The sequence below is a fragment of the Notamacropus eugenii genome, chromosome 5, assembly GCF_028372415.1.
Source record: "Notamacropus eugenii isolate mMacEug1 chromosome 5, mMacEug1.pri_v2, whole genome shotgun sequence".
In the NCBI taxonomy this organism is placed as follows: domain Eukaryota; kingdom Metazoa; phylum Chordata; class Mammalia; order Diprotodontia; family Macropodidae; genus Notamacropus; species Notamacropus eugenii.
The window spans coordinates 142,471,803-142,499,165 of NC_092876.1; the positions used below are offsets into that span (position 1 = coordinate 142,471,803).

General features: G+C 37.7%; 1 protein-coding gene across 3 annotated transcripts; it reads left to right on the forward strand.

Annotated features, from left to right (window-relative positions):
• Positions 1-1,211: 1,211 nt before the first annotated feature.
• On the forward strand, positions 1,212-27,271 carry PPP2R1B (protein phosphatase 2 scaffold subunit Abeta). 3 transcript variants are annotated; one of them, XM_072611136.1, is made up of 16 exons: positions 1,232-1,393; positions 2,426-2,516; positions 2,961-3,061; positions 5,294-5,359; positions 5,534-5,766; positions 6,010-6,157; positions 10,216-10,371; positions 12,330-12,444; positions 12,795-12,865; positions 13,171-13,305; positions 13,880-14,053; positions 17,940-18,000; positions 23,970-24,124; positions 24,488-24,630; positions 25,375-25,466; positions 25,893-27,271. In XM_072611136.1, the coding sequence occupies exons 1-16, from the start codon at positions 1,280-1,282 to the stop codon at positions 25,907-25,909; spliced, it is 1,872 nt and encodes a 623-aa protein (XP_072467237.1). In that variant the 5' UTR covers positions 1,232-1,279; the 3' UTR covers positions 25,910-27,271. The 3 variants fall into 3 exon arrangements, with proteins under 3 accessions (XP_072467238.1, XP_072467237.1, XP_072467239.1); XM_072611137.1 differs by lacking the exon at positions 5,294-5,359 and having other exon boundaries at positions 1,212-1,393; XM_072611138.1 differs by lacking the exon at positions 5,534-5,766 and having other exon boundaries at positions 1,269-1,393; positions 5,294-5,494.
• Positions 27,272-27,363: the final 92 nt, after the last annotated feature.

The following is a 27,363-nucleotide window of genomic DNA, read 5'->3' on the forward strand; positions in this document are numbered from 1 at the left end:
ACTTCCTTCAAGAATGAGTTTAAATCCTACCTTCTACAGGACTTCCCTAGTTCTGACAGGGGCTAGCACCTTCCCCTCTCAGATTACTACCTTGCACCCTCTCTGCATTGCATCTTGCACCTACACCGTCTCCACCACTAGAACATAAGCTCATTAAGTCCAGAGACTGCCTTTCTTTGCGTTCCCATGGTCTAGCAGAAGGTGAGGCTCCTAATGCTTATTTACTGACTCGTCCTTTCAGGCAAACTGGCCTACCTGCTAATCCCCTCCAGTATCCGTGTCTGGAGAGCCCTCCCTTTCCACTTTCATCCCTTAGAATCGATGCTTCCGCCAAAGTTCTGACCTTGTGCTGCTTGTACACAGAGGTCATGCCCCGTCCCCCCTCCCGCCCCCGCAGACGACAAGCTCCTGAAGGCAGGGGCTCCGCGAAGGCAGCTCCTTTGGATGGGGGCCTCCAGGAGCACTGGCACTGGTTTTTAGTTTTTATCTGCACCTCCGGCGTTTAACTTCGTGCCTGGCACACGGTAGGTACTTAATATTGTTTCACTTCCGTTGTGGTATCCTTAACACCCAGCGCGGCGTGCGGTACAGAGGAACGTCTTTATATATGTCGGTTTAATTTAATTCAGGAATAAGGGCCGGGGGGAGAAAAGCGTAGAGCAGGCACAATTTCAGGCCCGAGATGGAAAAGGAACACAACCCCAAGGGGGCAGCGAGCTTTTCCCGGCTTGCCCGGGGGCACCGGAATAAATACCGAGTGCAGGGTCCGGCCGGCTCTGCGCCGTCCTCCTCCGGTCACTCCTTGTTTTCCAGCAGTGCACGCTAGCTGTACGGGAGCTGCTGAAGGACGGGCCCTAGGCCGGGCCCTGCTCCCTGGGGTGCCGGGGAGGGGAGGAGGAGCGGAGAACTCACGGAGAAGGGCCTGGCCTGCTGGCTGGGCAAGAGGGAAGGGGCAGCGGGGCCTCCGTCCTCCGGGCCTCGCCGGGCACAGCCCTCGTGAGACCACAAGCGGGCGAGGGCCCTCCTCCGACCCCCTTGTAAAGCTCAGACGCGCTCGTCCGAACCCCTCTGGGCCCGAAGCCCGGGCGTCGAGAGGCATCTTCACGCTCCCGAAGGATCACGAAAGCAGTAAACGGCTCCGACGCACGCGCACGCCGTGTGTGGGTCGCAGCCCGGGGCGACGTGCAAGCGTGTGCGTGCGTGCGTGCGTGCGTGGGGCGGGGCGACGCTCTGAGCAGGAGGCGGCCGCGGCGGTGGCGGTAGCAGCCGGGGGAAGAACATGGCGGGTGCCGCGGGGCCCGGGAGCGGTCCTGGCGCCGCGGGCGGAGACGGAGACGACTCGCTGTACCCCATCGCGGTTTTGATCGACGAGCTCCGGAATGAGGATGTGCAGGTAGTGGGGCCGAAGCGGGCACCTGAGTCCGGGCCGGCGATGGGGAGACGGGGGGAGGTAGGACTGAGGCAGGAAGGCCCAGTGACTGGGGTGGGGGGGTAGCAGCCGGCCTGAGGCCGGGCCAGGTCGGCCAGGAACCCGGGGGAGACCAGAACCTGCCCCAGAGTTACCCCTACACACGCTGGGGCTCAGCCCTGACCCCGCAGAGGTTCTTCCGAGTCTCGGGGCCCAGCCCGGGCTGGGCCCGCGGCTTCCGAGGAAGACGCTTCCCAATTTCTTTGACGCCTCGTGGGGGCTGGTCTGTGGAAACAAACCCCGTCAGCCCCGGGAGAAACTGGGCCGCGTTAGCCCTAGCTTAAGAAGAAAAAAACCCTTTAGTATCAGTGGGGGGGGGGGGGTCGGGATTTCTGATCGGGGTGCTTCCTTCCCCCCTCCCCGCCCCCCAGGGGTTTCCCTTCAGGTCTTGTCCCAGTTCCACCGCGCCCCTAATTTCTCCTCTTCCCCCTACGCTAAGTAAATGCTGGGCCGAGGTTTAATTAACAGGATGCCCAGGGGTCCTTGGAGTTGTAGAGTTGAAATATGTCCAAGGTTTGCACATGGAAAAGCCGGTTGGGTGGAAGGAGGGATGCATGATTAAGCGAAATGAAATGTGTATTTTCAGGTTAAAAAGGAAAATGACAACAATTATCCTCCAGTTTATTCTTGCCCACCACACTCCTGTCAGCATTCTCTTTCCTGTTAAAAATTCTTTCACTTGTCAGGCTTTCTTTCATTTTTATTGTATTTTCCCAAAAAAGTATGACTGCTCAACTTGAGGAATCTTCTCTTGTTTATATGGTTAGGTTAACCTGACTTCTGGAAGCCTTCCATGCTACATCATCTTCTCTGAGAAATCTAAATTAGAAATTTAAATTTTATTTGTCTTCCTTGCCATCACTTGTCCATTTAGCACTTTTCTTTTAGATTTGCACTTTGTCTGCTTTGTACTGATTTGCCCCTTGCATCTCCATATGATTTTTTTTTTTTTGATAGCTAAGACTCAACAGTATTAAGAAGTTATCAACAATTGCTTTAGCTCTTGGAGTAGAGAGAACAAGAACTGAACTGCTGCCATTTCTTACTGGTATGTTAATTCTGTTTTCTTAGAAAGTGTGGGATTTTTAGTTTTTGTAGCATTTGTTTATTGATTTAGCCATTTCATAGGCTACGTTACTAACAGCATTACTGAATAGTCGTGTGAGTAAAGTGGTATAGAAAGACAACACCATCTGCCTTGGTCCAAATCAGAATATAATAATATGGACAGAAATATTACGGACATATTAAGCAAGTAGAAAAAATATTTACATGACACAGGAAAGGAGGTTGAGCAGTTTCCTAACTCAGTTCTGTAGGAGAGATTCTAGGTAGTATCTGTTGAAAGAAGGAAGAGTAGGCTTTCTTACTATTATAATTTGACTATGTTGCCATTTATATGTCTAATTTGTTTCCCCTTGTGTTTCATCTTGAGTGTTCAGCTGTTGGTCCCCTAACTCTGTTTATGAATTCCCCATTGTTGCTATTTTAGATACAATTTATGATGAAGATGAGGTATTATTGGCTCTTGCTGAACAGCTGGGAAATTTCACTGTCCTGGTAGGAGGTCCAGATTTTGCCCACTGTCTCCTGGTGAGTGGTGATGTGTGACCTATTCTCTCTATATTTTCTGAATTTTAAGAGATAAGGATAGGGACTGGACTTTTGATTTCTTTGGTAAAAGGAACTTCTAGATAAGGGAAAACCCCTCTATCAATGTGGGTTAGCATGTTTTATCCTAACTTCTTGTCTTAGAGACTTGCCTAAAGCATTGAGAGGGTAAATAATTTGCTTAAGGAACATAGCCATAATGTGTTAGAGGCAGGCCTTGTACCCAGGCTTTTCTGGTTCCAAGGCCTGCTCTTTCTTTTGTATGCCATGCACTTTCTTCTCTGTGGTTTAAATGCTGTATTATTTGGAGATGTATTGCTGCCACTCCCCCAACCCCCTACCTGCAAAGTTGTACGTACTTTTAGTGAAAGTTTATTCATTATCATGTTGTGCAAAGATGATCACAATTTCAGTCATTGAGAGCATAAACAGTATGTGTTCTATAGACTTAGCAAATTGACCTTCATGGCCAATCTCTTCTCTGTTCTTTGACCAGTCCTTATGGACTTATTTGTAAATCCACAAGATGGGGAACCTGAATTTAATTGTTTCTGAAAAATAGGGATTTCAAGTTCTCTCCTAGGTGTGTCATTTACCCTGGGAAACTTCATTATTTTTTGTTTTTAACACCTCTGTTGTAAAGATTAATAAATATGTATGCTTTTCTTATTCTAATGAATACAATGGCCTATGAGTGAGCTTTCATTGTGGTGTAGGTTTCTCCATATATACATATCAACAGTATTCTTTTCCAAATTGCTTCTTAAATGCCATATGGAGAGGGAGTGGGTTTAGCAAACTATCATAGGATCAGCTAGGTGGCACAGTGGATAGAGTGCCTGGTCTAGCAGAGTTAGGAGGACCTGAGTTTAAATCCAGCCTTAGTCACTTTACTAGTTGTGTGACTCTGGACAAATTATTTAATCCTGTTGGCCTTGGTTTTCTCTTCTTTAAAATGAGCTGGAGAAGAAAATGGCACTCCAATATCTTTGCTAAGAAAACTCCCAATTACAGCATTACGAAGAGTTGGAAGTGACTGAAAATGATTGAACAACAAACTCTTAGTTGTATTTTTAAGGGCATCTAGGTGGTACAGTGGATAGAATGCTGGGCCTGGAGTCAGAAAGATTTATTTTCCTGAGTTCAAATCTGTCTTCAGATACTTACTAACTGTGTGACTGAGCAGTTCACTTAACTCTGAGTTGGAGAAGGAAATGGCAAACCATTCCAGTATCTTTGCCAAGAAAACCCCAAATAGGGTTACAGACAGTAGGACCCAACTGAATACCAACAAATCACAGGATCATAGATTTAGAGTTGAAAGGGATATTAGAGACTATTGAGTCCAACCTCTTCATTTTATACATCAAGAAACTGAGGTGCAAGAGTTAAGTAATTTTTCCAGGGTTTCATAGCTAATAAGTGTCTGAAGTGGGATTTGAACCTAGCTCTTCCTCTGGATACTGTGCTTTATATATTTGACTGAGTGTCAGAGTTTGGGACAAACTTTACTTAACAGATATACATACTCCTTAGCTTCATTTTATCCTTCCACAAACATTACAGGTATACCTTGGTTCTCACATGGAGATTTTGTGGAACTGAGAGCATGCACTTTAACCTTTCCAGAAGCACAAAGATTTGTAGGTTAGCCTGGTGTTTCCAGAGCCCTGGGCTTTTAGAACCATCCTATAAACATTGTTTACTTTTCATGTGGCCATGTCATAGTCAGTTATTGAGACCTTTTGAGATATCCCTTAGGGTCTTTTCTGCTTATTTTCTTTCAGTCTCTGACATTGGCCTTATGTCTTTCATTCAGTTGTCATGACAAAGTGTCCTTGTTATGGGTGACTGGCTTAGATAAGGATTTGGAATATAATGTTGAGAGGCATCTGTGTTATAGTAGGATATTTAGTGGAATGGAGAAATGGAGGGTATGGAACTAACGTTGAGGTCAATGTTAGTATCACCTGCACTTCCAGTAATGGTGGTCTATGGGCTTAGTGGCTTGATGGAAAATGAAAGTAACTATAATGCCTAAAGAAATTCCTAAAGAAAAATGTTCCTCTTTTGTGTACTTTGCCTTTTTTAATATATCCTTGTTGAACTGTGTATTATACTTTTAACCCATATTTGACTACATGTCTTTTAAACTACCATTCAGCTCAGTACTGTTAATATTGTGGCAAGTCTCTTTCACTGTGTCATTTGTAGACACCATCTGTGAATTGCCATCTGGGACATGAGATCTTGGCTATCCTTCAGAAGTCGTGTCTTCAGGTTGGACATACCTTATGTTGCCACTGTGAACTGAAAGCTACCATTTGATGTTATGTAGTTAAAGTTCTGGTTACATGTACCACCTCCCTTCAGTCACTACAAAAGGTGATACTCTGCTGCTTCCAACTTGATCCAGTAAGTTTTCTTTGATTTTCCTTTTTGGTTCTCTCTCAGCCTCCTTTGGAAAGTTTGGCAACCGTGGAGGAGACTGTAGTTCGAGACAAGGCAGTGGAGTCACTGAGGCAGATCTCCCAGGAGCACACTCCTGTTGCTCTAGAAGCCCATTTTGTACCTCTTGTGAAACGCCTGGCCAGTGGGGATTGGTTCACTTCTCGCACCTCTGCATGTGGGTTGTTCAGTGTTTGCTATCCCAGGGCTTCAAGTTCTGTCAAGGCAGAAATTAGACAGTAAGATGTGGTATCTTTTCACTTATTTTGGGTTGTTGGGAACAAGTAATTAAAATCTGCAATTTCATCTATGGGCACCCTAAAGGGATAGTGGGAATGATGGTGAATCTTTTTATATGTAATACTCAGAAATCTAAGCATTGGTATTTTTGCTGCCCAACAGAAAGATTATAAAATGTGTTTTCTGATTATTGTAGTAATATTGTTGGAGGTGAAATGCATTTAGTATTTCATTTGCTGCAGGCACTTTCGTTCCCTGTGTTCTGATGACACCCCAATGGTCCGACGTGCTGCTGCTTCCAAACTGGGTGAATTTGCAAAAGTCTTGGAACTGGAAAGTGTTAAAAATGAAATTGTTCCATTATTCACTAACCTAGCTTCAGATGAACAGGTAAATATAAGTTATTGTCAACATATGTACTTGGATGGATAAATCTCTCACTTCCCCCTACCCCTTTCATGTTTCAAGAGTCTCTTGGCCCAGAGAGGAGAAGTGACTTGCTTGTTGCCAACAACTCTGGATATTTGATAGTGACCTTGTTCCTTCCTTAGAAAAATTAAGATTTCTATATGATATGGGTTAGTCCAGTCTATCTTAGTGCCTTTATGGGTTTGTTTGTTTTTTAGCAATTCCTGTTGCCTCTGTCCTCTTCCCCCTCCATAGAGTAAAAGAAAGGAGTAATCAAAGAGGAAATGGGAACTATAATTAGGAGGGTGGACCAAAACTGTAATACATAGTAATATAGCTTTATAATGTGGGGCAGTGAAATTTCCTGTCATTTTGGGCTTGCATCTTAACAAGAGGCACATAATCCTTCAGATTCTAATGTGTGACATGTATCAGATTCTTTAACATTAGTGTTTAGAGACATTTGGTATGAGTATAAGGAACTCCAAATCAAGAATATAGCCTTTTTCCTTTAATATGGTTAGGTTTTGGTTCCCTAGAGAATTATTATAACATGTAAATAACTGTTGGACTAGTCCTCAGAATTCTGGCATTAGCAAAGAGGGTCCTGATAATTTTTGAATTTGGTTGCTGTTCATATTTTAACTCTAAAACAGTCACTATGTTAAGGAGGTCAGGCTAGCTTATACATTGCCTGAGTCAAGAAACATTTGATCACCTTGTCAAGGAACAGATAAGAGAAAATAGGCAACAGCAGCGCTTAGAGTATAAGCTCATTTATAAAATATAGGAGAGGTTAACTCAAGATTACACAGATTACTGTCTCCAAACAGTTGAGGAAAAAAGCTTATAGACATTTTAGGATGAGACCCAACTAAGTCCAATCATCCTGAGAATATTTGTAAATGAAGTTGAAAGGTCATGAAATGGAACAGTGTTTCTGTGGTACTTTAGGGAGAGTAGTATGCCTCTTTCATCCAAACTTTGCTACCTAGGTAAGTGAGGTATCAGGTGAAGAAGTGATCAGGATACTTAAGCTGAGGTGGGGAAATCAGAAGAAACATCTGCTGTTACACTGAGGCAACCGAGGGAACACTTTAAAGTTCTCCAACTGAAGAAGACTAACAAAAGGGAAATAATTATAGTGGTTTTGTTTTTTCAAGTGAGAAACTAGTGACCCCTCTCTTCTCTCTTCTGAGAATGGTCTGTATACACATTAAGGATGTCATCAATGAAAGTATGAAAAGGGAATAGATAGACTTGCACTTTTTTTTTTTTTTAACTGCAGGCCACTTTTGTAATCACACAAATGGCTGAAAGATAATAGAGTGTATAAGATGTTGATGCTAACTTATTTGTTGATTTCAAGAAAGCATTTGACTTAATGAAATAGAAAGTGCCTAAAAGTGCCCTTCAGACAGGGTGTTGTCTCCCATTGGTATGTTAAATGATAAAAAATATTCTGTGCTAACAAAGATATTTAATGATTTTCCAATAGAACAGAACATGAAGCAAGGAGGTATATGTTCATTGTTCCTCAAAGGTGTATGCCAGTGGCATGGAGGTTTTTCCACGTAGAGTCTAGATAGGATTTTGCATCGATAGGAAGATTTTTCAAATGCTTACATATAGCATTAAATATGCACAGGAGTACTGTGTAACTCTAATGATATCCATACTTATTTGAAAGCGATTGGCCTAACTATCCATACATACCCACTCAGCGCAGTTATGTGACTTTCTCTAGCACTAATCCACAACATGCAGATAGGAATGTAAGTACCTGAGGAAGACCCCCTACCTAGTACATTGAGTAGATCCATTGTCAAATTTACAGAGAAATGTGGATGAAAATTCATGAATTAGATGAGGGGGGACTGTGCTATACTGATGATACCAAAAATCTGTTAAAACAAGAAATTTGCTTCACTTCAGATTTACTACTTGCCTAAGTGACAGAAAAGCCTGCTATGTAATACATATATGCTGATAAATCTTTTCATTATACTTACTCTGGATTTGTTATTTTATTCAAAATTTTTATGTTTTTGATTGCAAAAAGTGGGATTTTTTTCTTCCAGATTTAACATGAAAAACCACATTACTCAAGTATTTATCTTGGTTTTGGGAAGATAATGATATTTGACAGTACAGTTTAATGCCTAAATAAATATAGCTATTGAAAACCAATTATTCATTCACCAAACTTTAGGACTTAGTCTGGCACCTTCAACTCTCTTCATATGATACTGGTTCACTCAAGTCCACTCTCATTTATGCCCAGAGAATTACTTTCCAAAACAACAGGACAAACAGGGATGGCAGCATGATATAGTGGAAAGATAGTGGGTTAGGAATCAATTCTGCTACTCTACTGATTTTCCCATTTCTTAGTTTTGTATTCTTGTGTAAGCATTATGACCACCAGTGGTCCTGTGGATCATAATGAGTTCCATTGCTTTCCTGATAGTCATTCTTTTTGCCATTTCTTTTACACTATATGCAGTTCATTGCCTTATTTTTAAAATACTTTTGGATTCAATAACCAATTCTGTAGAACTGTTCTGTATTAGTATTCTTTGTTGATTTCTCTTTTTTTCCTCCTCCTTAGTTCTTGCCATCTGCTAAGTATTAGTCCTATAATTTGTTATATTTTGCTCAGTGCCCATCATTAGTTACTACAGTTATCCCTTCCACGTTGTGACTTTCCCCATCATGGTTTCACCATATTGAAGCATAAGAAATTAAATGAGAATTTTTGGGGAGTTTTGTGGAAGCCTTACATGACACATGAAAGCCAGCAGATAACAAAAAAAGTTTAGAAACTCAGAAATGCATAAAATATAATGTATAGTATTGCATAGTATCAACATGCTTTATCTTCTAATACCATAATAATTCAGACTTCTTCTCTGGTACGAAGGGAGACCCAAAATTTTGCACTTGGATTGTCTAGATCGCAGGGGGCGAGAAGGCAGTGAGGGGCACCATACTCCTAACCCCTACAATGTGGAAGGAATAGTGGTACTTTTGTGTGGGAAAACTCACAGATAGGCTTTTTTTTTTTTTAGCTCTTTTTTCACCATTGTTTTGGTCTGTGTCTTCATTTTTAAAGCTGATGTTTTTATATATATTATATATGTTACGTATACTATTATGTATAATTATATAATATGTAATACAACATAATAATATATTTTTAAAGCTGAGGTAATTATATTGACAAGATTTCTCTTAACTGCCCTCCATGCCCCCCAGTATTATGGTTCTTCCCAAATTCTAATCTCAAGAGTATTTTTCAAACTTTTTTCTTCCTTATACTCTTCTGCCTCCCCCTGACACAAATTGAAGTTTTGATCTTATTTTTTTATTGTCAATGACTACTTTTAATTCCACCACCATCATCTTAGTTCAGGTCTTTATCACCTTATGGCTAAACTAGTACTCCTGTATTGGATACACTTTCCTCAAATGCCTTTTTTTCATGTTCATCTTCTTACTGTATCAGAACTATTTTTTAAAAATTTATTTGTGTATTTATTTATTTGTATCAGAACTATTTAGCCGTAAAAGCTCTTCCCCAGCTTTTTCTTTTTCCCCCCATCTTACTGTGCTTTAAAGTCTGTGCTCTCACAGAATTTACTATCTAGTGTGTAGTTTGTATGTTTCTGCTTCCATATGTTTGACATACTATTCTCATTTGAGTAAACTTACTCTGCCATTCTGCATCTTTTTATCAGAAATGTATTTAAAAAGTCACCTCAGAGAGGCTTTACTAAATAGCTTCATTTATGTGACTTTTATAGTGCCTTTATTCTCTTGCATGTATAGAGAATATATATATATGTACTCAATTTCTAGCATACTGTTTGTTCTTATGCATGTATATATGTTCTGCCTCCCTAACTAGATTAGAAGAAACCTCCTTAGGTCAGGGAAATTATAGTTTATTTCTCCCAATATATGTTAAAATGTAGCATACAGACAGTTGGTATGCATTAAATATTACTGACTGACAGTATGAAGTATTTTTCTTTCAGGATTCTGTGCGTCTTTTAGCTGTAGAAGCATGTGTCAGCATTGCCCAGTTACTATCCCAAGATGATCTTGAAACTTTGGTGATGCCTACGCTCCGCCAGGCAGCAGAAGATAAATCTTGGCGAGTTCGATATATGGTGGCTGACAAATTTTCAGAGGTAAAAACACATGCAACTTTAAAAATTAAATAGGAAGGAATAATTTGGTGAAGTCTTTAGTATTTTGATGATATTTCAGTTTGAACTGCTTTTACTAAAGACTCCAAATTTACAGTTTCTCAGGTGGAAAAAACCTCAGAGGCCATCTAGTCCTATCAGTATTTGGACAAGAATCTCATCTATCATAACCTGCCAAATGGTCATCTAGCCTTCATTTAAAAACTTTCAGTGAAGGGAAATCCACTATCTCTTAAAGCAGCCTGTTCTCTTTTTGAATACTTTTAATGGTTAAGAGGTTTTTCCTTACATCAAGCTTTAATTTTTATCTTTTTGCAGATTCCTAGTTCTGTTCCCAAAGACCAGATAGAATAAGACTAATCCCTTTTTTGCTTTGCAGACAGTTATGTCTTCTTTAAGTCTTTATTTTTATTTGAACATCTCTAGTTCCTTCAAATGATAACTCATGTCATTAATATCTTTTATCCTTTTAGTTGCCTTTTTCCGGATACTTTTTAGTTAGTGGCCTTCCTAAAACATGGTGCTCTAACTGACCTGAACGTATTTGTTCAGATAAAGTCAGTAGACATTTATGGTCTTTTATGTGCAAAACACATAGGCGTGAGGGAAAATATGAAGATTAAGCAAGATGCAGCCTTGCCCTTGTGGAACATACATAATTAGTAAAAGGATATAACATAACTATAACATGATACGTAAATGCATAGAAGTGTAAACAAAGTGCTAGCTTAGGTCTGAGATGGGAAAGGTGATTACTGGGATCTGAGAGGAAAAATAATCAGAAAAGGCTTTTTTACACATTTAAGTGGCATTGAGTTGGACTATCGGTAGGATTTCAAAAGCAGAGTGTATTAAAGCTTGGGAAGTAAGATGATGTTGAGGAAGAGCTGTAAGGTGGTGCCAAACTGAACACCAGGTTAAGGGGTTTGAGTTTTAGTTAGTATAGAGTTGTTGAAATATTTGTAACACAGGCCTAATACAATGAGATCTTTGCCAAGGAGAATTTTTTTGGCATTGATTTGAAGGATCTATTAGGGTAGACTGGTGGTATGTAGGGGCTGGAAAATTGGTTAGAAAGCCAATCTAACTGTCAGGTGGATAAAAATTAGAATTTGGAGTAGGGTGCTGAAGAGACAAATGAAAAAGTATTAGGGTTTTTGTGGAAGCACAATCAACAAGACTTAGTGCTGTAATGGGATATGAGGGATAAGGAATAATGGAGTGGCAGGGTTTTGGATATGGGAGACTAGGTGAACGTTGGCACCACTTAGGAAAAATTATTAAGTCAGAAGATTGCGTTTTTTGAGGAAGGATAAGCTTGGCTTTGGACAAGATGGATTTGAGCTACTGTAGGTAGAGATATTCTGTAACCAGTCAGAGATTCAAATCTGGAGCTTAGAATAGAAGCCAGTGTAGGGATACGAATTTATAGAGAGTATGTAGTTAAAACTAGGGGAGTGAAAGAGATTTACAGGGAAAGAAACAGAGAAAAGAGGGGCAGGAGCAGATATTCGCTATTAGGATGAGGACAGGGAGCCATTGAAAGTTCTGGGTAATGGTAGAAATAACTTTTCATTTAAAGTCTGAAGACCTGCATTTGAATCCTGGCTCTGCCATTTACTAGTTGGGTGACTTGAGCACTTAATTTCCTTACCTATAAAATGAGGAGGTTGCATTTTATGGTATCCAATCAATGTCCGTTTTGGTTTTGTGAGAGACAGGAGGATGTGGGCAAGAAAAGGCAATTGTTATTGTCCTTAATGACCTCTTAGGTGACACCTGAAGAAGCTAACTCAGGCTTTATGACAAACTACCTAGGGTTGAGGAGAGAGTAGGTTGATGTGGAGGTAGAGGCATGGGTCCTAGATGGAAAGGTTACAGTGCTTTTATGCAGTCTTGCTGATGGCATTCACTAATAAATTGCACATATTCTTTGGTAGCTTCAAAAAGCAGTGGGACCAGAAATCACCCAAAATGACTTGGTTCCAGCCTTTCAGAACCTTCTTAAAGACTGTGAAGCTGAGGTCCGAGCTGCAGCCGCCCACAAAGTGAAAGGTAAAGAGTAAGCTCAGTAGTGTTTGCACCATTGGGGCACTTAGTGTTCATGACCTTTATGTTTGTTTTTACTTCCAGAAAATATATCCAAAATAGAGACCACTGTATATAATATGCAAAAATATCACAGGCAAGGTATTAAAAATGTCATTGCCTTTTTAAGTTTCAGAGTATGCTGATTGACAGATCAAATAAAAAAATATATTTAGATTGGGTAGTTTTTGACCCCCAAGTCTTGTTTGCTTAGATAAATAAAGTTGTTTGACTTTGAACTTTTGATAAACTTGAATAAATTTCTTCACTTTTGTGTAATTGATACCAAGCAGACATTTTCTCATTATGCCCTTTAGAACTTTGTGAGAACTTGCCGGTTGATGGTAGAGAAACTATAATTATGAATCACATTCTCCCCTTTGTTAAGGTAAGACTAATGTTGGCTTACTTTGTTTTCTCAAAGCTCTTTCAGCTCCATTGTAGGTATGGGAATCAAGTATTTTGTGAGATATTTCAATGTATGGCATACCTTAGTTCTCATGTTTTATAAATACAAAATGCTTTACCATCTTATTGTTTGTGTTACTTAATAGAAAGAGGAAACGCTGAACTAAAGGGAATATTAAAACAGTGCAGACTTCAAGTTTCTTGGGATTGATAAAGACCTACTATCTGGTAAAATGAAATGAAAGGATTTTAATATATATTTTTAAAAATATTTTTTAAATTTAGGAATTGGTGTCTGACTCCAATCAGCACGTCAAGTCTGCCTTAGCTTCTGTAATTATGGGATTATCTACCATTTTGGGCAAAGAGAATACCATTGAACACCTTCTGCCTCTTTTCTTAGCTCAGTTAAAGGATGAGGTGAGTCTAGAAATTTATTAACCTGTCTGTTTGATAGGATCCTATTTTTCAGTGTGGGTATCACTGCATAGAACCTCAAACAGTGAATTTCAAAACTCAGTAATGGAACATAGGATAGGTATATGGAAAACTTTGAAAATGACCACTGGGATATCCCTCTGTGAATTATGCTGAATTTAGATAAGTGATTCCTCACCAGTGGTGTGGACAAAAAGGGGATAATATGCTTCTTTTCCCTTAATTTATCAATTTTAGTTTAGTAATTTACTGATTTTAAATTCTTTAATGGTATTTTTGGCTGTAAATAATTTTGGATGACCAGTCATTTTATTTTTTATAACATACTTTTTTTCTTTTAAGAATTTATGTGATTGTGGTATGTGGAATTAATTATTTGGTGCTGTATGTCCTTTAAGCTATAATTCCCCAAATTTTACTTTGACTATTTTTATCTTTAATGTCTGTATTTTATATTTATTTTAACAAAATTATCCTGTATTGGTGATTTGAGCATTAGGCATCTTTTGTATAAGATCAACAATTACTTTCATTCTTTTTGGTTTGGTACTTTTAGTGTCCTGAAGTTCGTTTGAATATCATCTCCAATTTGGATTGTGTAAATGAAGTGATTGGAATCCGGCAGCTTTCTCAGTCTCTTCTTCCTGCCATTGTTGAGTTGGCTGAAGATGCCAAGTGGAGAGTACGATTGGCTATCATTGAGTACATGCCATTGTTGGCAGGTCAGCTGGTGAGTGTTTTACATTGCTCTATTTTTTTGGTAATAAATTGAAAGATAGCAAAGACAATGTATCATTTTAGATAATTGGCACATATGTAGTAGATAGAGAGCTAGGTAGAATTATGTTCAAGCCCTACTTCTGACACCACACTGGTTGCATGACCTTGGGTCAGTCACTTAACTCTCTAAGACTATAATTTGCAAATAAGTTGCTTATCTTTATTAGTAGGAAGAATTTCCTCATCAACTGTTCTCTTTGCCAGTGGAATTATAGGGCCCATCTCTAATAGGTACAAATAATTATATGAAAAAATGGAATATGTTTTTTGCCTTATTGAATTTGTTTTTGAGTTCTTCAGTAGAAATTCTATGTGTTTAAATATTTTTATTTGAAAAGTAGCAAATTTATGGTACCAGATTATATTAAAGGCTTTTGATATATTTTGTTGTTTTTCCCACTTAAGGATTTTTTTTAATCAGCCAAGAGGGGTGGCTAGGATGTTGAATGATATAAATGGGATTCAAAAATACCTCAGATTGGAAATAGTCTGATATTTTATTTATTGATATTAAATTTCTTCTACTTTGATTAAAACAATTGGTAGTCCCAGTTTGTGGAGTGAGATATTGCTAAATAGCAGTTCATGTGAAAGAGACCTAACTTTTTTTTGGTACTTAGAGCTCAATATGAATGTGGCATAGCAGTAAAAAAAAAAAAAAAAAAAAAGATAATGTAATTTTAAGGATACTTTAATAGAAGAATATAATTTTTTGAATGATAAAGGTGATAGAATTGTTGTACCCTTCCCTGTCCCTTCCTTCTACCTGTGACTTCATCTTGAATATCATGTCTAATTCTGTGCATTCTAGAAAGGATATGAAAAAGTTGTAGCTCATTTGGGTTGGTTTGAGGGCAAGATGGAAAGAGCTGGGTATTTTGCCTGAAGAAAACGCAGTCCTGGTATTCTAATATTTGCATGATTTTTGTGAAAAATAAAATTAAGACTTGATTTGTTTATTCCCCAAATTCAGAGCTAGGACTGATGAAAGATGGGGAAGCACATTTTAGCTTAGTATAAATGAAGTACTTCCTAACAGAGCTATCCAAAAAAAGGATTGTCTTGGAAGATAGTAGGTTCTCTGAAATGAGGAGCTGTTCTATTGGAAGGTAGATAATCACCATTGGGGGAATCTTGTTAAAGGGGATTCATGCTTCAGGTGAAGGATTGTACTAGAACTAGGTGATCTCTGAATTCTGTTCCAAATCTGGAAACTGCATAGTTCTTATAGTAGGGTGGAAATTCAAAATAAGGAAACTTGGGTTTATTTTTTAAGATCCTTTGACCTTTGTTTAGAGTAGAAGCTTTTTTGTCATACTGTTCCTAGGTCTTGACTGAGATTACCTTCTGTTTAAGAAAAAATTGAGAAATGATCATATGTTATGGAAGTATCAATACCATATTCTGTTGTCTCTGCTAGGGACCACATTAAAACTTGGTGGTTATGGTTTTTGTAGGTTCTACTGGTTTTTTAAACACTGGAAATTCTTAGCTTTTTCCTTTATAGTTGTCTTCAATTTTGATTGTCTTGAGTATGTGTTTATGTGTTTATGAAGTAGACACATACATACATACATACAAATCCAAGGTATCGAAAGAGAATAACTCCCTGAGTTTTATAGTATACTATAAAGGTTTTACTCTGTGAAAAGCCTGAGATAGATCTTAGTTTAGTGCTAACAATGATCTGTTTTTCTCTTCCTTTCAAATCTAAAGATATAGGATTTATTTTTTTTCTTTCCCAGAGTCATGGCTTCATTTTGGTGTATTTAGCCCTGAAATGTGACTGTTAGTGATAGATTATCTATCTTATTGAACTTTAAAGTACTACTTTTCAGGGCTGTCTATCCTTTGGGACCCAGTGTGACACCTTTTCCCCTTTCTGCCTGGGAATCCAGCTTCAGTCCATTGCAGTTCCTCAAGCCTCACAGAACAGGAGCCAACTGTTTAGGATTAAGTTAGGGTAGGTTTGAAGCTATTATCCAGAAGACTAAAGGAAAAATTTGATGATATTTCCTTTCAGTGTCTGTTCACATAGCAAGGCAGTCTTCCTAATTCCTGCTTCCTTTCAGTGGACTTGTAGCAAGGAGACCTAGTCCCAGCCATGCAGTGATGGGAAGAGGAAGTTAAAAACTGCAGAGCCTTTACTTTTCAATTTGTAGAATCTCTTTGTAGATTTGAGACTGAACTAGCTTTTATTTTTGCTTACTTAGAATCCAGGAATTGGATATTATAGAATAGAATATAATTAGAGCATAGAATATTATGGAACCAAAGCCAGGGGTGATTCTTGACAGTCATAGTCTCTGGCTTAATCCTGTGTTATGAACATTTTTCACAATTTCTTATGTATTAAGTGCATTTTTCTTCCTAAAATTTGTAAAACTTTTTTTTAAAAAATAAGGTAACCAAGAGAGAGAAGCAGCAAGCCATAGTGAATAGATAGCCAACTTTGAAGTCAGAAAGACTTGACTGATTTCAAGTCCTATCTTTCATCCATACTTCTCCTGTTACTGGGAAAGTCACTTACCCTTGTCAGTGTACCAGGCAACTCAAGATAGGCTTAAGTTGTAGAACAGACTCTGATCTGTACTTGTAAAGAAAATTTTCTCACTGGGAATTCCCTTCACCCGTGAAATCACAGGTCTGACCAAAAAACAAACATTAAACTTCAACCCATTAATTCTCATTTGCCAAGAATAATTTAATCCATAGATACAAAAAAGTGAAATTCAAATAAGACTTGAGGAAAATACTGTAAGATATTAAGTAGCATGGTATAAAAAGGGCTACTTTCAGAGCTGACACTGTAATTTGACAGTGTGATAATATAGAGGAATTAAAACCCAGTAACTCTATAGTATTATGCTATTTTTTAAAAATTGTTTTTTTCCTGGTTGGAAGGGACCAAAACCCCAGTTTTTGCATTGAATTAAAATTTTTAATAACTGACCAGGAAATTCCTTGGATTTCATCAGTATCTTCAACAAGTGTTATTAAGTGCTTAGTGTGCAATGCAAAAAAAAAAAAAAAAAGGCAAAAAATGTGGTCCCTGCCCTCACATTTTAATGGAGGAGACAGCATGCAAGATATATGCATGTAGATATGAGGAAATTCACAAGTGCTTATCAAAGATGAAAAATATAATTTGATCACAAGGGTTTAGATATCAAAGGGACAGGTGAGAAATACTTTATAAAAGAGCACACAAAATATTGTATAGGGACTAAAAGGCAGCCAACTATTTCTGATCTATACTCTTAATAGTTTTCTCATTAATAGTTCAAACTGAAACTGAGAGAAGATGGTTCAGAAGTTTACCTGAGTTCTTTAGCCTGTTTTCTTTTTCCTTTTCTCCTATCACTATTTTTCATCCTTTTTCTTTGGGAATGTCATTTTTCCTTAATCTCATTTTCATTATATAGCTGTGTCTACTTTCTCTTTTTTCCTTTCCCTCACTCTTTCCTTCCCTCTCTTCTTTCCTCTCCTTTCTTTAAGAAAGATATGTGCAGCAAGGCATAGTGGGTAGAGTGCTGGGCTTAGAATCAGGAAGACTTGAATTCTAATTTTCTATCTGACATTTACTAGCTATGTGTCCCTAGATAATAGGTCAGCTAACTTCTCTGTATCTCAGGCAGCTTCCTAGGACTGACTCATGTGGGTTGTGAGCTGTGTTGGAGGAATGAGAGTTCCCATACCTTGAATTTCCTGTGCTGCCTAAAACCCAAACCCTTTGTGCTTTAAATTTCCCAAATCACAACTTTGTGTAATGTAAATAGATTATCTTATTTCTTGGCTTGGGATGGTTGCATATTAACTGACCTCTCTGTGTATAGGGTGTGGAATTCTTTGATGAGAAACTGAATTCTTTGTGTATGGCCTGGCTTGTGGATCATGGTAAGTAGAAGTTGAGAATAATCAGATTATGAAAAGCAGATTTTCTTTGCTTTTTCTGAAAAATTTTAAGGCATTCATACTTTCTTTTTAGAAAGAAACACCAGTGAGTTATGATGAATGGCTTGGTTTCAAGAAATTTTCCTTTGGCTATGGATATATTTCCACCTTTTTCATTTTTTCTGTTCTTATTTTTCCCTTTTTTTCTTTGAGTTAAATGAACCCATATTCTGTCCCTTTTCTCTTATTTAATACCTATATCATACCTCTCTAACATTTTCCTTGTAACGTACAGATGTGTGTACATATATGTACATACTGACCCATTTTTCTCCCTACCTCAACTTATTTTGATCATATCACTAGTAATTATAATATTAAGTTGTATAGGGTTTGAGGACAGGCAAAAAAAAAAAACCCAGGAAAGTAAATTACTTGGACCTTTTTAAGTCAGAGTGTTTAAAGAAATGGAACATTCTCACTTTGTGAATCTGAGTGGTTGGGGGGTGGTTTGGGGCTGAGTCTCAGAGAAAGAGGGGGGATGAATTTCTTGATTTAGAAGAAGAAAGTAGTGGTACCACTACTGCTGTTAGACCTAAGACAATGATCCTGAGGTGGGACTAGTTGGCAAGTAGCAGTAGTTTGGATCCTGGTGGCATCCTCTGGCAGAAAGGAGTACTCTTTGCCTGTGGTGGTGGGAATGGATAGGCTCAAGCAGAAAGTGAAAGTACTGTGTTAACTTTGGGACCCTCTGCTGAATATGCTGGAGCTTATTGAGCAAAAGATGACTCGCTAGTATGTTAGTGACATCAGTTTTCATATCACCCAATGAAAGATGCAATGCGTTGTTGTACTCTTAAAGTACCCATGGTCAAACAATGGTATATTTTTGTAGCTATGTATGGATTTTATATTTATATGTATGAAGTGGAGAAATTTTGCACTTGTATGGCTGTTAGGTATTTATGTGCAGGCATATTTGTGTTTATTAGAGTTCATATGTAGTTGAGCAATTAATACTTGTCCATCAGTATCTGGGACAGACTACAAATGGATAGTGAGGTAGTTCTAGAATTGAAGAGAAGAGATTTGGGTAATTACAAAGTTCTTCTATGACACCATGTCTTTCCCTGAAACAAAGGCCCATCTTTTAATACCAATAGTCTTTGATGAGGTGATGTTACTTTGAATTGTGGAATACTGTAGCCTCCTAAGAATTGATAGTGAGGCTTTCCAGAAAGAGAGTGAAGAAGTACATGATGGGCATGAGTAGGCTGCCACACATAGATGATGAATCATGTAGGAGAAGTAGTGTGAAGCTAATCATAAGGGAACTGATGACCAGAAAAACCATGGGTTGGTCAGATAGCAAGAGTGGGGGAAGGTTAATATCTGTTCTTCTATTAGAAGAACAGTGTGAGGAGAACTCCCAGATTGCTAGGTGAACCCGTGCGCTGAATTTATGAGAGGACATAGAGACTTGCATAGGAGGAGCAGCTGTGGATAGGTTGCAGTGTGCATGGCTGAAGGAGATATCCATATCAGTAAGATAGCAGATATATTGCAGTATTGGAAGAGTATATAGTTAAAAAGAATGAGAGAGAAGAGTAAGAAGAAGGTAAGGTGAATATCTGTGTAACTGTATACATATAAATGTATATATATTTATATTTAAATGTGCATATATATGCATGTGTATGTATGTATGTGTGTGGGTAATTTACTTATTGAAAAAACTTTGTCCTAGAGTAACTTTTAACTTCCCTGTTTTCATAGAAATGGTCTCCTCTCCAACCAAAATCTCTTGATTATTTTCCTCCACTCTTGATTTGGTGGTATTGACTGACTAGTCTGCAACTAATATGGGCCCTTTTTGTCCTTTCCCTTTGTAACATGCATAAGTAGAGATAACAATCGTTGGTTTGGAAAGTAGCTCCTGAGTCAGTGAAATGTCTGAGATTATTTCTGTCCTAGAGGACTCACTTACTTACAAAGATGGTGTATCTCAGAAGTACTGCAGTTACCATTGGCAAAATATCTGTTTGGAGTTAACATCTTAGATTGTTTAAGTGTATTTACTGTTACTTTGTTATGACTTTGGTCTACGTGACCTTGCTAGAGAGGAAGATAGTTGTTAAGATCTAAATTACCAAAATCCATGAGTCCTAAATAATCAAGATATGGGTCATTTGTTACCAATGTAAATATCTTTCTAAAATCAACAATAAACTGTTTTTGTAGCATTCCTTTCTATCAATTTGGTAACAGTGGTAAAAAAAAAAAGTCTGGCATTCCCTGTCCTTGATGAAGCCATGTGCTTTGTTATCAGGGACCTTTTCGTTGTGTTCGCTAGCCCTTCAGTAATGTTCTAGAATTTTGTCAGTATTTAATGCCCAGCTTTATTTACATGTCTATAATCTGTAGATTTCATTCTCTTCCATTTTTTGGAAATCAGGACATTTGTTCTCTCAGATGTCACTGACAAGGGCTTAGCAGTAACACCTGCCAGTTCTTTCAGCACCTTAGGATGTAGTGAACTCACCAAGGGCAGCTGGTTATTCTTTACTATCTCTTTACATATCAGCTCTCTCTTAGCCACTTTTGTTCCTTTTTTCAGACCAGAGGTAATTTTCTTTGGCAGAAAAAGTTGAAAGAAACACATTAAGAATTAAGCATCTCTGCCTTGTCTTTCTCCTCGCTTAACATTGCACCATTCATCCTGAGTGAAGACCCTACTACTTTTTTGATCTATTTCTTTTGCTAAACAACAATTTTGTTGATTTTTAACTTTCCTGATCAGCCTCAACTCATTATGAGCTTAAACATTCCTGAATAGTGTTTGTAAGGTACCATTTTGTACCATTTTATGCTTTTGTTACTCATCCTTTGTTACTTAGCCCTTTCTTCCATTTTCTGTCCTTGTCTTTATAATCTGAGTTTGGCGTTTTTTTCCCCAGTGCATTCACCTTCATCTCTAAAAAGAAAGGTCTCCTTTACTACCAGAGTTGATTTTGCTTGATGTCTTTAGAATTTCCTAAAGTCTTGAATATTATGTATGGTCTCATTTGTATGTTGGAGGGCCTCCCATGTATGAAGCACTGTGTATCTACTGGGAATACCAGAAAATATAAGACATATTATGATTTTCACTCTCTTCAGAACTTTATAAAACTTGAAATCTTCTTAAAGTCCACCCTTGTTTTCACTTAGTTCGTACCTTTGTTAAAAACATTAAAGATTAATAATGTGACACAAAATAGCAAAAGAGTGTTGGAGATAGGATGTGCAGCAAGCAACAGTCTACATTTTATTTCTAACTGCTTCATTTTAAGAGATCTTGAGCTGGAAGAATTAGTTCAACTTAGTTCAACCTTGTCATAGCACAAAGAGGGCAGAGAACTAAGACCCAGAGAATTTAAGTCACTTGCTCTAGGTCACCAGGTACTAAGTGCTTGAGGTTTCAAGCCAAGGTCCCCTGGCCTAGAATCTAGCACTCCGTCTGCTGACCCTGGCTACGTGACAGCAGGTTTGGAAGTCACTGACTCACTCTTCCCTCCTTATATCAGAGGTTTCAGGAAGGACACCAGGATTTATCTGCAAGGCTTGATGATTTAATGTACATAAAAACCCTTGTGAGTTGTGCAGTATTAGTCGCTCTTGTCCCCAAGGCAGACAGTGCTGCATGTTCTGAATGTGAGACCCCTTCTTGCTTCTCCTCTGCAGAAAGTGAATGGACACCTGGCCACTCTCTAGTTCCAGTGTCTTTTGTGCCTGTCCCTTTACATTTCCACTGTCACTGCCTGTCCAGATCCTCCCTAACTGGATCCCTGAAAGGTAGCATCTTTCATGGAAAGAACACTGGACTCAGCCCAAAGAGTCTTGGCTCTCATTCTCTTCTTTGACTAGAGAATCATGACCTTGAGCAAATCACTTGATTTCTCTGAGCCTCCAGTTTCTTTATTTGGAAAACAACAGATGTTTCACATGGATTTTGTAAAGATGACATGAGACAATGTATATAAAATACTTTGCAGATGTTAAAGTGCTATGTGAATATCAGTTGTTAATGGTGATGTCAGATGTTAATGGTGATGATGATGAGGTTATTCTTAACAGCTCTTGTTGGCTTTCCTGACTTCCAGTCTCTTCCTGCTCCAATTTGAGCTAGATATCTGGGCAGTCATGTTTTTACTAAAGCTTCTTTTGAAAACCACTATCATCATGTCCTCTGCTTTAAAAAAGCCTTTGATGATTCCCTATTTTCATATCACTGACTTTTAAAATCTTCCACAATCTGCTCCTACCTAGCAAACCTCGTTTCTTACTGTCATAGTATATAGATTATAAGCTTCATGAGGAAAGGTGCCCTGTCTTAATTATTTTATCTCTCCCAAGGCCTAATGTAATGTTTTTCACATTGTAGGCTCTTAAAAAAATGGTTGCTAAATGAATGTACAAATAATACCTCAACTGTAAGCAAACTTGCTCATTCTATCAGAAATTATAATCATTTCCACCTGCACGCCTTTATTTATTATATTCTTCTGTTTTGGGAATTCTCTCCTTTTATCCAAATTGCACTCATCCTTTAAGGTTTCATTCATCTCTGCTGTGAAACCTCTGACTTTTTTACTTCTTATTCTTTTTTCTTCAACTTAAAAAAAAGTTTTCTTCTGATTTTGACAAACTTAAACAAAAACAAATATTTCCATATACACAGAACAAAAAAGAGACTTAAGCATGAAACCATGTGTCTATTTATAGCTTGCATTAAAATATATATATATATGTGTATATATATATATATATATATATATATATATATACACATATATATATGTAAAATTCAACATGGCTTATTTCAAAGCTCTTTGACTTGTTGACTCCTTTGGAACCTCCTCCTGTTCTCTTCTGTATGTCAAAAATGCTACAATGACACTCTTTTCTTTTTGGTATCACTATTGCTAGTCCTTATATCTCTCCTATATCTTCCTTCATCTCCAACTAAAAAAAAACCACAAAGTTTTTGTTAACAGTCATTCTCAAAAAAAAACCAAATCCACAAATTGACCATGATGTGTGGAAATGTATAGCTCAACCTGCGTCCCAGATGTCTCTTCAGCCACTGGGGTAGTGTGCTTCATCCTTGATCCTCTAGAATTATAGCTGATCATTGCATTGACCAGACCTCTAACATTTTCAGAATTATTTTTTTTTATACTGTCATAGTTACTGTTTGGATTATTCTTTTGTTTCTAACTCACTTTACTCTTCAATAGTTCAAGTCTTAGATTCCTCTGTATCTGTCCCTTTTGTTATTTCTCACAGTGTACTAACATTTGATCATATTGATCTACCACAATTTGTTTAGCCATTTCTCAATTGATGGATTCCCCCTTAGTTTCCAGTACTTTGTTACAACAGAAAAACCAATGGTGCTGTACATTTTTTTGTTCATGTAGCTCCTTTTCTTTTTCGGCTATCAGTGGAGTATAGGCTTAGTGGTGATATTGTTGGGTCAAACATTTTATAACACTAGCATGCAACTTAGCATTTACTTACATAGGGTTTTGTATTGTGTGATTTTATGTTGTTAGTCTTGTAACGCTCAATTAGATAAAGTAAGTTCCTTGAGGAACAGGGGCTTTATGATATGTCATATATCATAATCATATATCATATGTCATATATATATGTGAAAGATATGCATCTTTCACAATGCTGAACAGTTGGTAGCCACTCAGTAAATAGTTTTTGATTCATGAGTGTCATGTTCATTACTCACAGTTTTGCTTGGGTTTAATGTGGTTCTTTTGAAAGGGTATTAACTATAAGACTAGAGGAACTTATTGAAAATATGTCATTATAATGTAACAGTAAATTTTGTGTTTGCAAAAAAATGTGGTTGATTATTAATAAAATAGATTGTCTGTGATATGGACTTATTCAGAATTTGTTTACATTTCTTTTAGTGTATGCAATTCGAGAAGCTGCCACAAACAACCTAATGAAACTGGTAGAGAAATTTGGTGCTGAGTGGGCCCAAAATACCATTGTTCCCAAAGTACTAGTAATGGCAAATGATCCTAACTACTTACATAGGATGACCACTTTATTCTGTATTAATGTAAGTATGGAATGTATGTTATTGTTGAAGCATGACATTAAACCAGCTGTTCAAAAGCTTTTTTTCCAACTGGACACATTTGTTGTCATAATGCCTCCGTGAACCCTCTCTGTTAGTAGAAGGTAGTCATGTACTAAATGATTTTGAAAGCCTTCTCCAGATCTGAAAACTCTTTGATTCTTGGAATGCCACCTGCTGACTCATGTGCATTGATGGCTCATAGTACAGAAACTTAAATGTTGATTTTTTGCCAGAAACTTAGCTACTTATTTTCTTATCTTGGTAATTAAAAGTTTCATTAAATTCTAGAACAACTGTCACCTGGAAGGGTGTTCTTTGACTTGATGTTTTTCCTTTTTCTAGGCACTGTCTGAAGCCTGTGGCCAGGAAATCACAACTAAACAAATGCTACCCATCGTATTAAAAATGGCAGGAGACCAAGTAGCAAATGTTCGCTTTAATGTGGCTAAATCTCTACAAAAAATTGGTCCAATTTTAGATAGCAGGTATGATTTTAGTGTTTCCCTTCTTGTATATAAAGTAATTTTAAATTTTAATTCAGTGTGAAATATCACTGAGGTTAAAATGTTTACCAAAGAGAAAGTGCATTTTGGAAAAAACACTGATTTGGCGCCAGAGCTTCTGGGTTGAAATCCCAGCTCTGCTCCTTAGGTTCTTTGTGACCTTTGGCCAAACTTTTTCCTTCTCAGCTTAGTTTACTTATATGTAAAATGAAGAGATTTGTACTAGGTCAGGGGTGGGGAACCTGTGGCCTTGAGGCCACATGTGGCCCTCTAGGTCCTTAAGTGCAGTCCTTTGGCTGAATCCAAACTTCACAGGTAAAAATCCCCTTTATTAAAAGGATTTGTTCTGTAACACTTGGACTCAGAAGGCTGCACCCAAGGACCTAGAAGGCCACACATGGCCTCAAGGCCACCTGTACAGGGTGATTTCTATGATCCCTTCTAGCCACAAATCTTTGCTCATAAGGAGGTTTTTTTGGTTAAACATTTTGCAGCCACTATTAAGGATACCCATTCTAATTTTCTGTAACAAGACCTCATATAAAGGAACAGAAAATTACTTGATTCTGAAGATGTTCATATTAAGTTTCCATTAGTTCATGTCACATTTTTATTATAATTTTTAAAGATCTCTCTGATTTTTAAAGAAGCCATAGAGTTTACACCATTATTAGGTAGTAATTTTTATGATAGGCTACTTACTTTAGCAATAATATTTTGTTTTAGTGCATTGCATGTTGAAGTCAAGCCAGTGCTCCAGAAATTAGGGCAGGATGAGGACATGGATGTCAAGTATTTTGCTCAGGAAGCCATAAATGGTAGGTATTCTTTTTTGTGCTTCGTAATATTTTATACTGCTAACAGGGCATAACTCTTTGGCAAAAAGTACATCAGATTTTATAAGATACTATATTTGGGGAGATGTCCCTCCAAAGTCTGTTTTAAGATAAATATTGGTGGACAGACCCTTCATGTTCTGCTTTGCCCTCCCATAATGAACTTGCTCATTATATCTTTGACTAGGAGATGGGAAGAAAAGGATTATTACTATTAAGAAAAGTAGGAAAAGATAATTTCATTTTAATCTTAAGTTATAGACAAGTTAACTACTTGTGTAGCCTAGTAGAAATGAGGGACCTGGCCAGCTTGAGAACTTTATGCTTTATGGTAGGGTGAGAGTCTGATATAAACCTGTATCATGTAATGTCTGTATCGCTAACTTTATTTTATTTGGAATTTTCCAGTTCTTTCCTTGGCATAATGAGGAACAGGAGGGAAGAGATTTTACTAAATTCTTATCACAGATTTCTGGTCAATGTGTTCTTAAATGGGATGCAGAAAAAAAAAGGAAAACCTTCAAGATCTCATCCAAGCAAATGGCAGCAACTGTTAACAAGAAATCAGATTTCAGTGACTTGACTTTCTCAAGATAAAATGGGGTTTTTTTTAATTTGTTTTCTTTGCTAAGATAATTATTTAAGCCATTCTTATGGTTTCTGACTAATTCTCAGCATTTAGTACAGTCAACTCTCAATTATCCACTAATGGGTTATTCATGGCAATTTCTGTCTAGCCAGTTCTTGGGGACTTTCTTGTCAGGACCAAATTGGGGGCAGGATTGGGTGTTAGGGTTTTTAATTGAACATGGGACATGGAGTTGAGTCAGTGTCTGTGTGTTTATGTATTGTCTGAGTATTTCTGACTGCATTCCAAAGCTCTGTCCATGTGATTTAATACGACTTGTTATTTTATACCTCATTTCTCCATTTGTATGGATGATTGAGATTTGGCTGTAATGGAAGTCTCCTTTTATTGGATGATGGTGACTCGTCAGTGTCTCCTGAAAGGGGTGTGTGGAAACACAAGTTTAATGTATTGGTTGCTTTGGTTTTTATTTGCTTGATTTTGACTGTAATCATGTCATTCAGAAATCCAATACAGAAGCATAATATTGCTGCTTATCGTTGTGATGTTGAAACCTAACTGTATTGAAGCTCATTGGTGTGAGTACATCGAAAAATAATTTTCTTGTCTGAGAAGCCTTAAATTTAGTACTACTAGTAAGCAGTAGTTTTTCCCCTGTTTCACTGTGAGATTCCACTTTTGTGTTTCCCAAGAGTAAAGGAACACGGGTTTAATACTGTGTGGATTACCTATATAAACTGGTTCTGCTTCCAATAATGTTAAGATCCAGTCATTGATACTGTACAGTAACTTTTCAAACTGAAGTTTCATTGCTCTCTTTTTGAAATGGTGATGTCTTGTCTTTTTATAGCTTAAAATTTGTTTTTCTGCATCAACAGTAAAACCTCATTAATTCCTCTTGGAATTTGTGAAGATGGATTTCATAGAAGGGTTTGCTAAAACAAATTACCTGTGTACATCAGATGGAAGGAAGCATATTTGAACTATTTAAGAAGACAATCTATTTTCAAGCACTCTCAAGTCCTTTGAAAGGAGCCATATCATTTGTATGGTCCTTGATGTGCTAAGAACTGATCATTCTTATTATATAAAAGTGGGTCCATTAGGAGCTCTGCTAGGCAATATTTTTGTTAGCCTAGTTTGAGTTACTTTGTGTACTTGAAAAATAATAAAATTATATTTCATTAAAAATTTTAAACATGTAATTTTAAATTTGTAAATTTTAAACAGATTTTTCACTAACACAAGTTTATCTTCCTCATTATAAATTAGGGAGGTTTTACCATACTA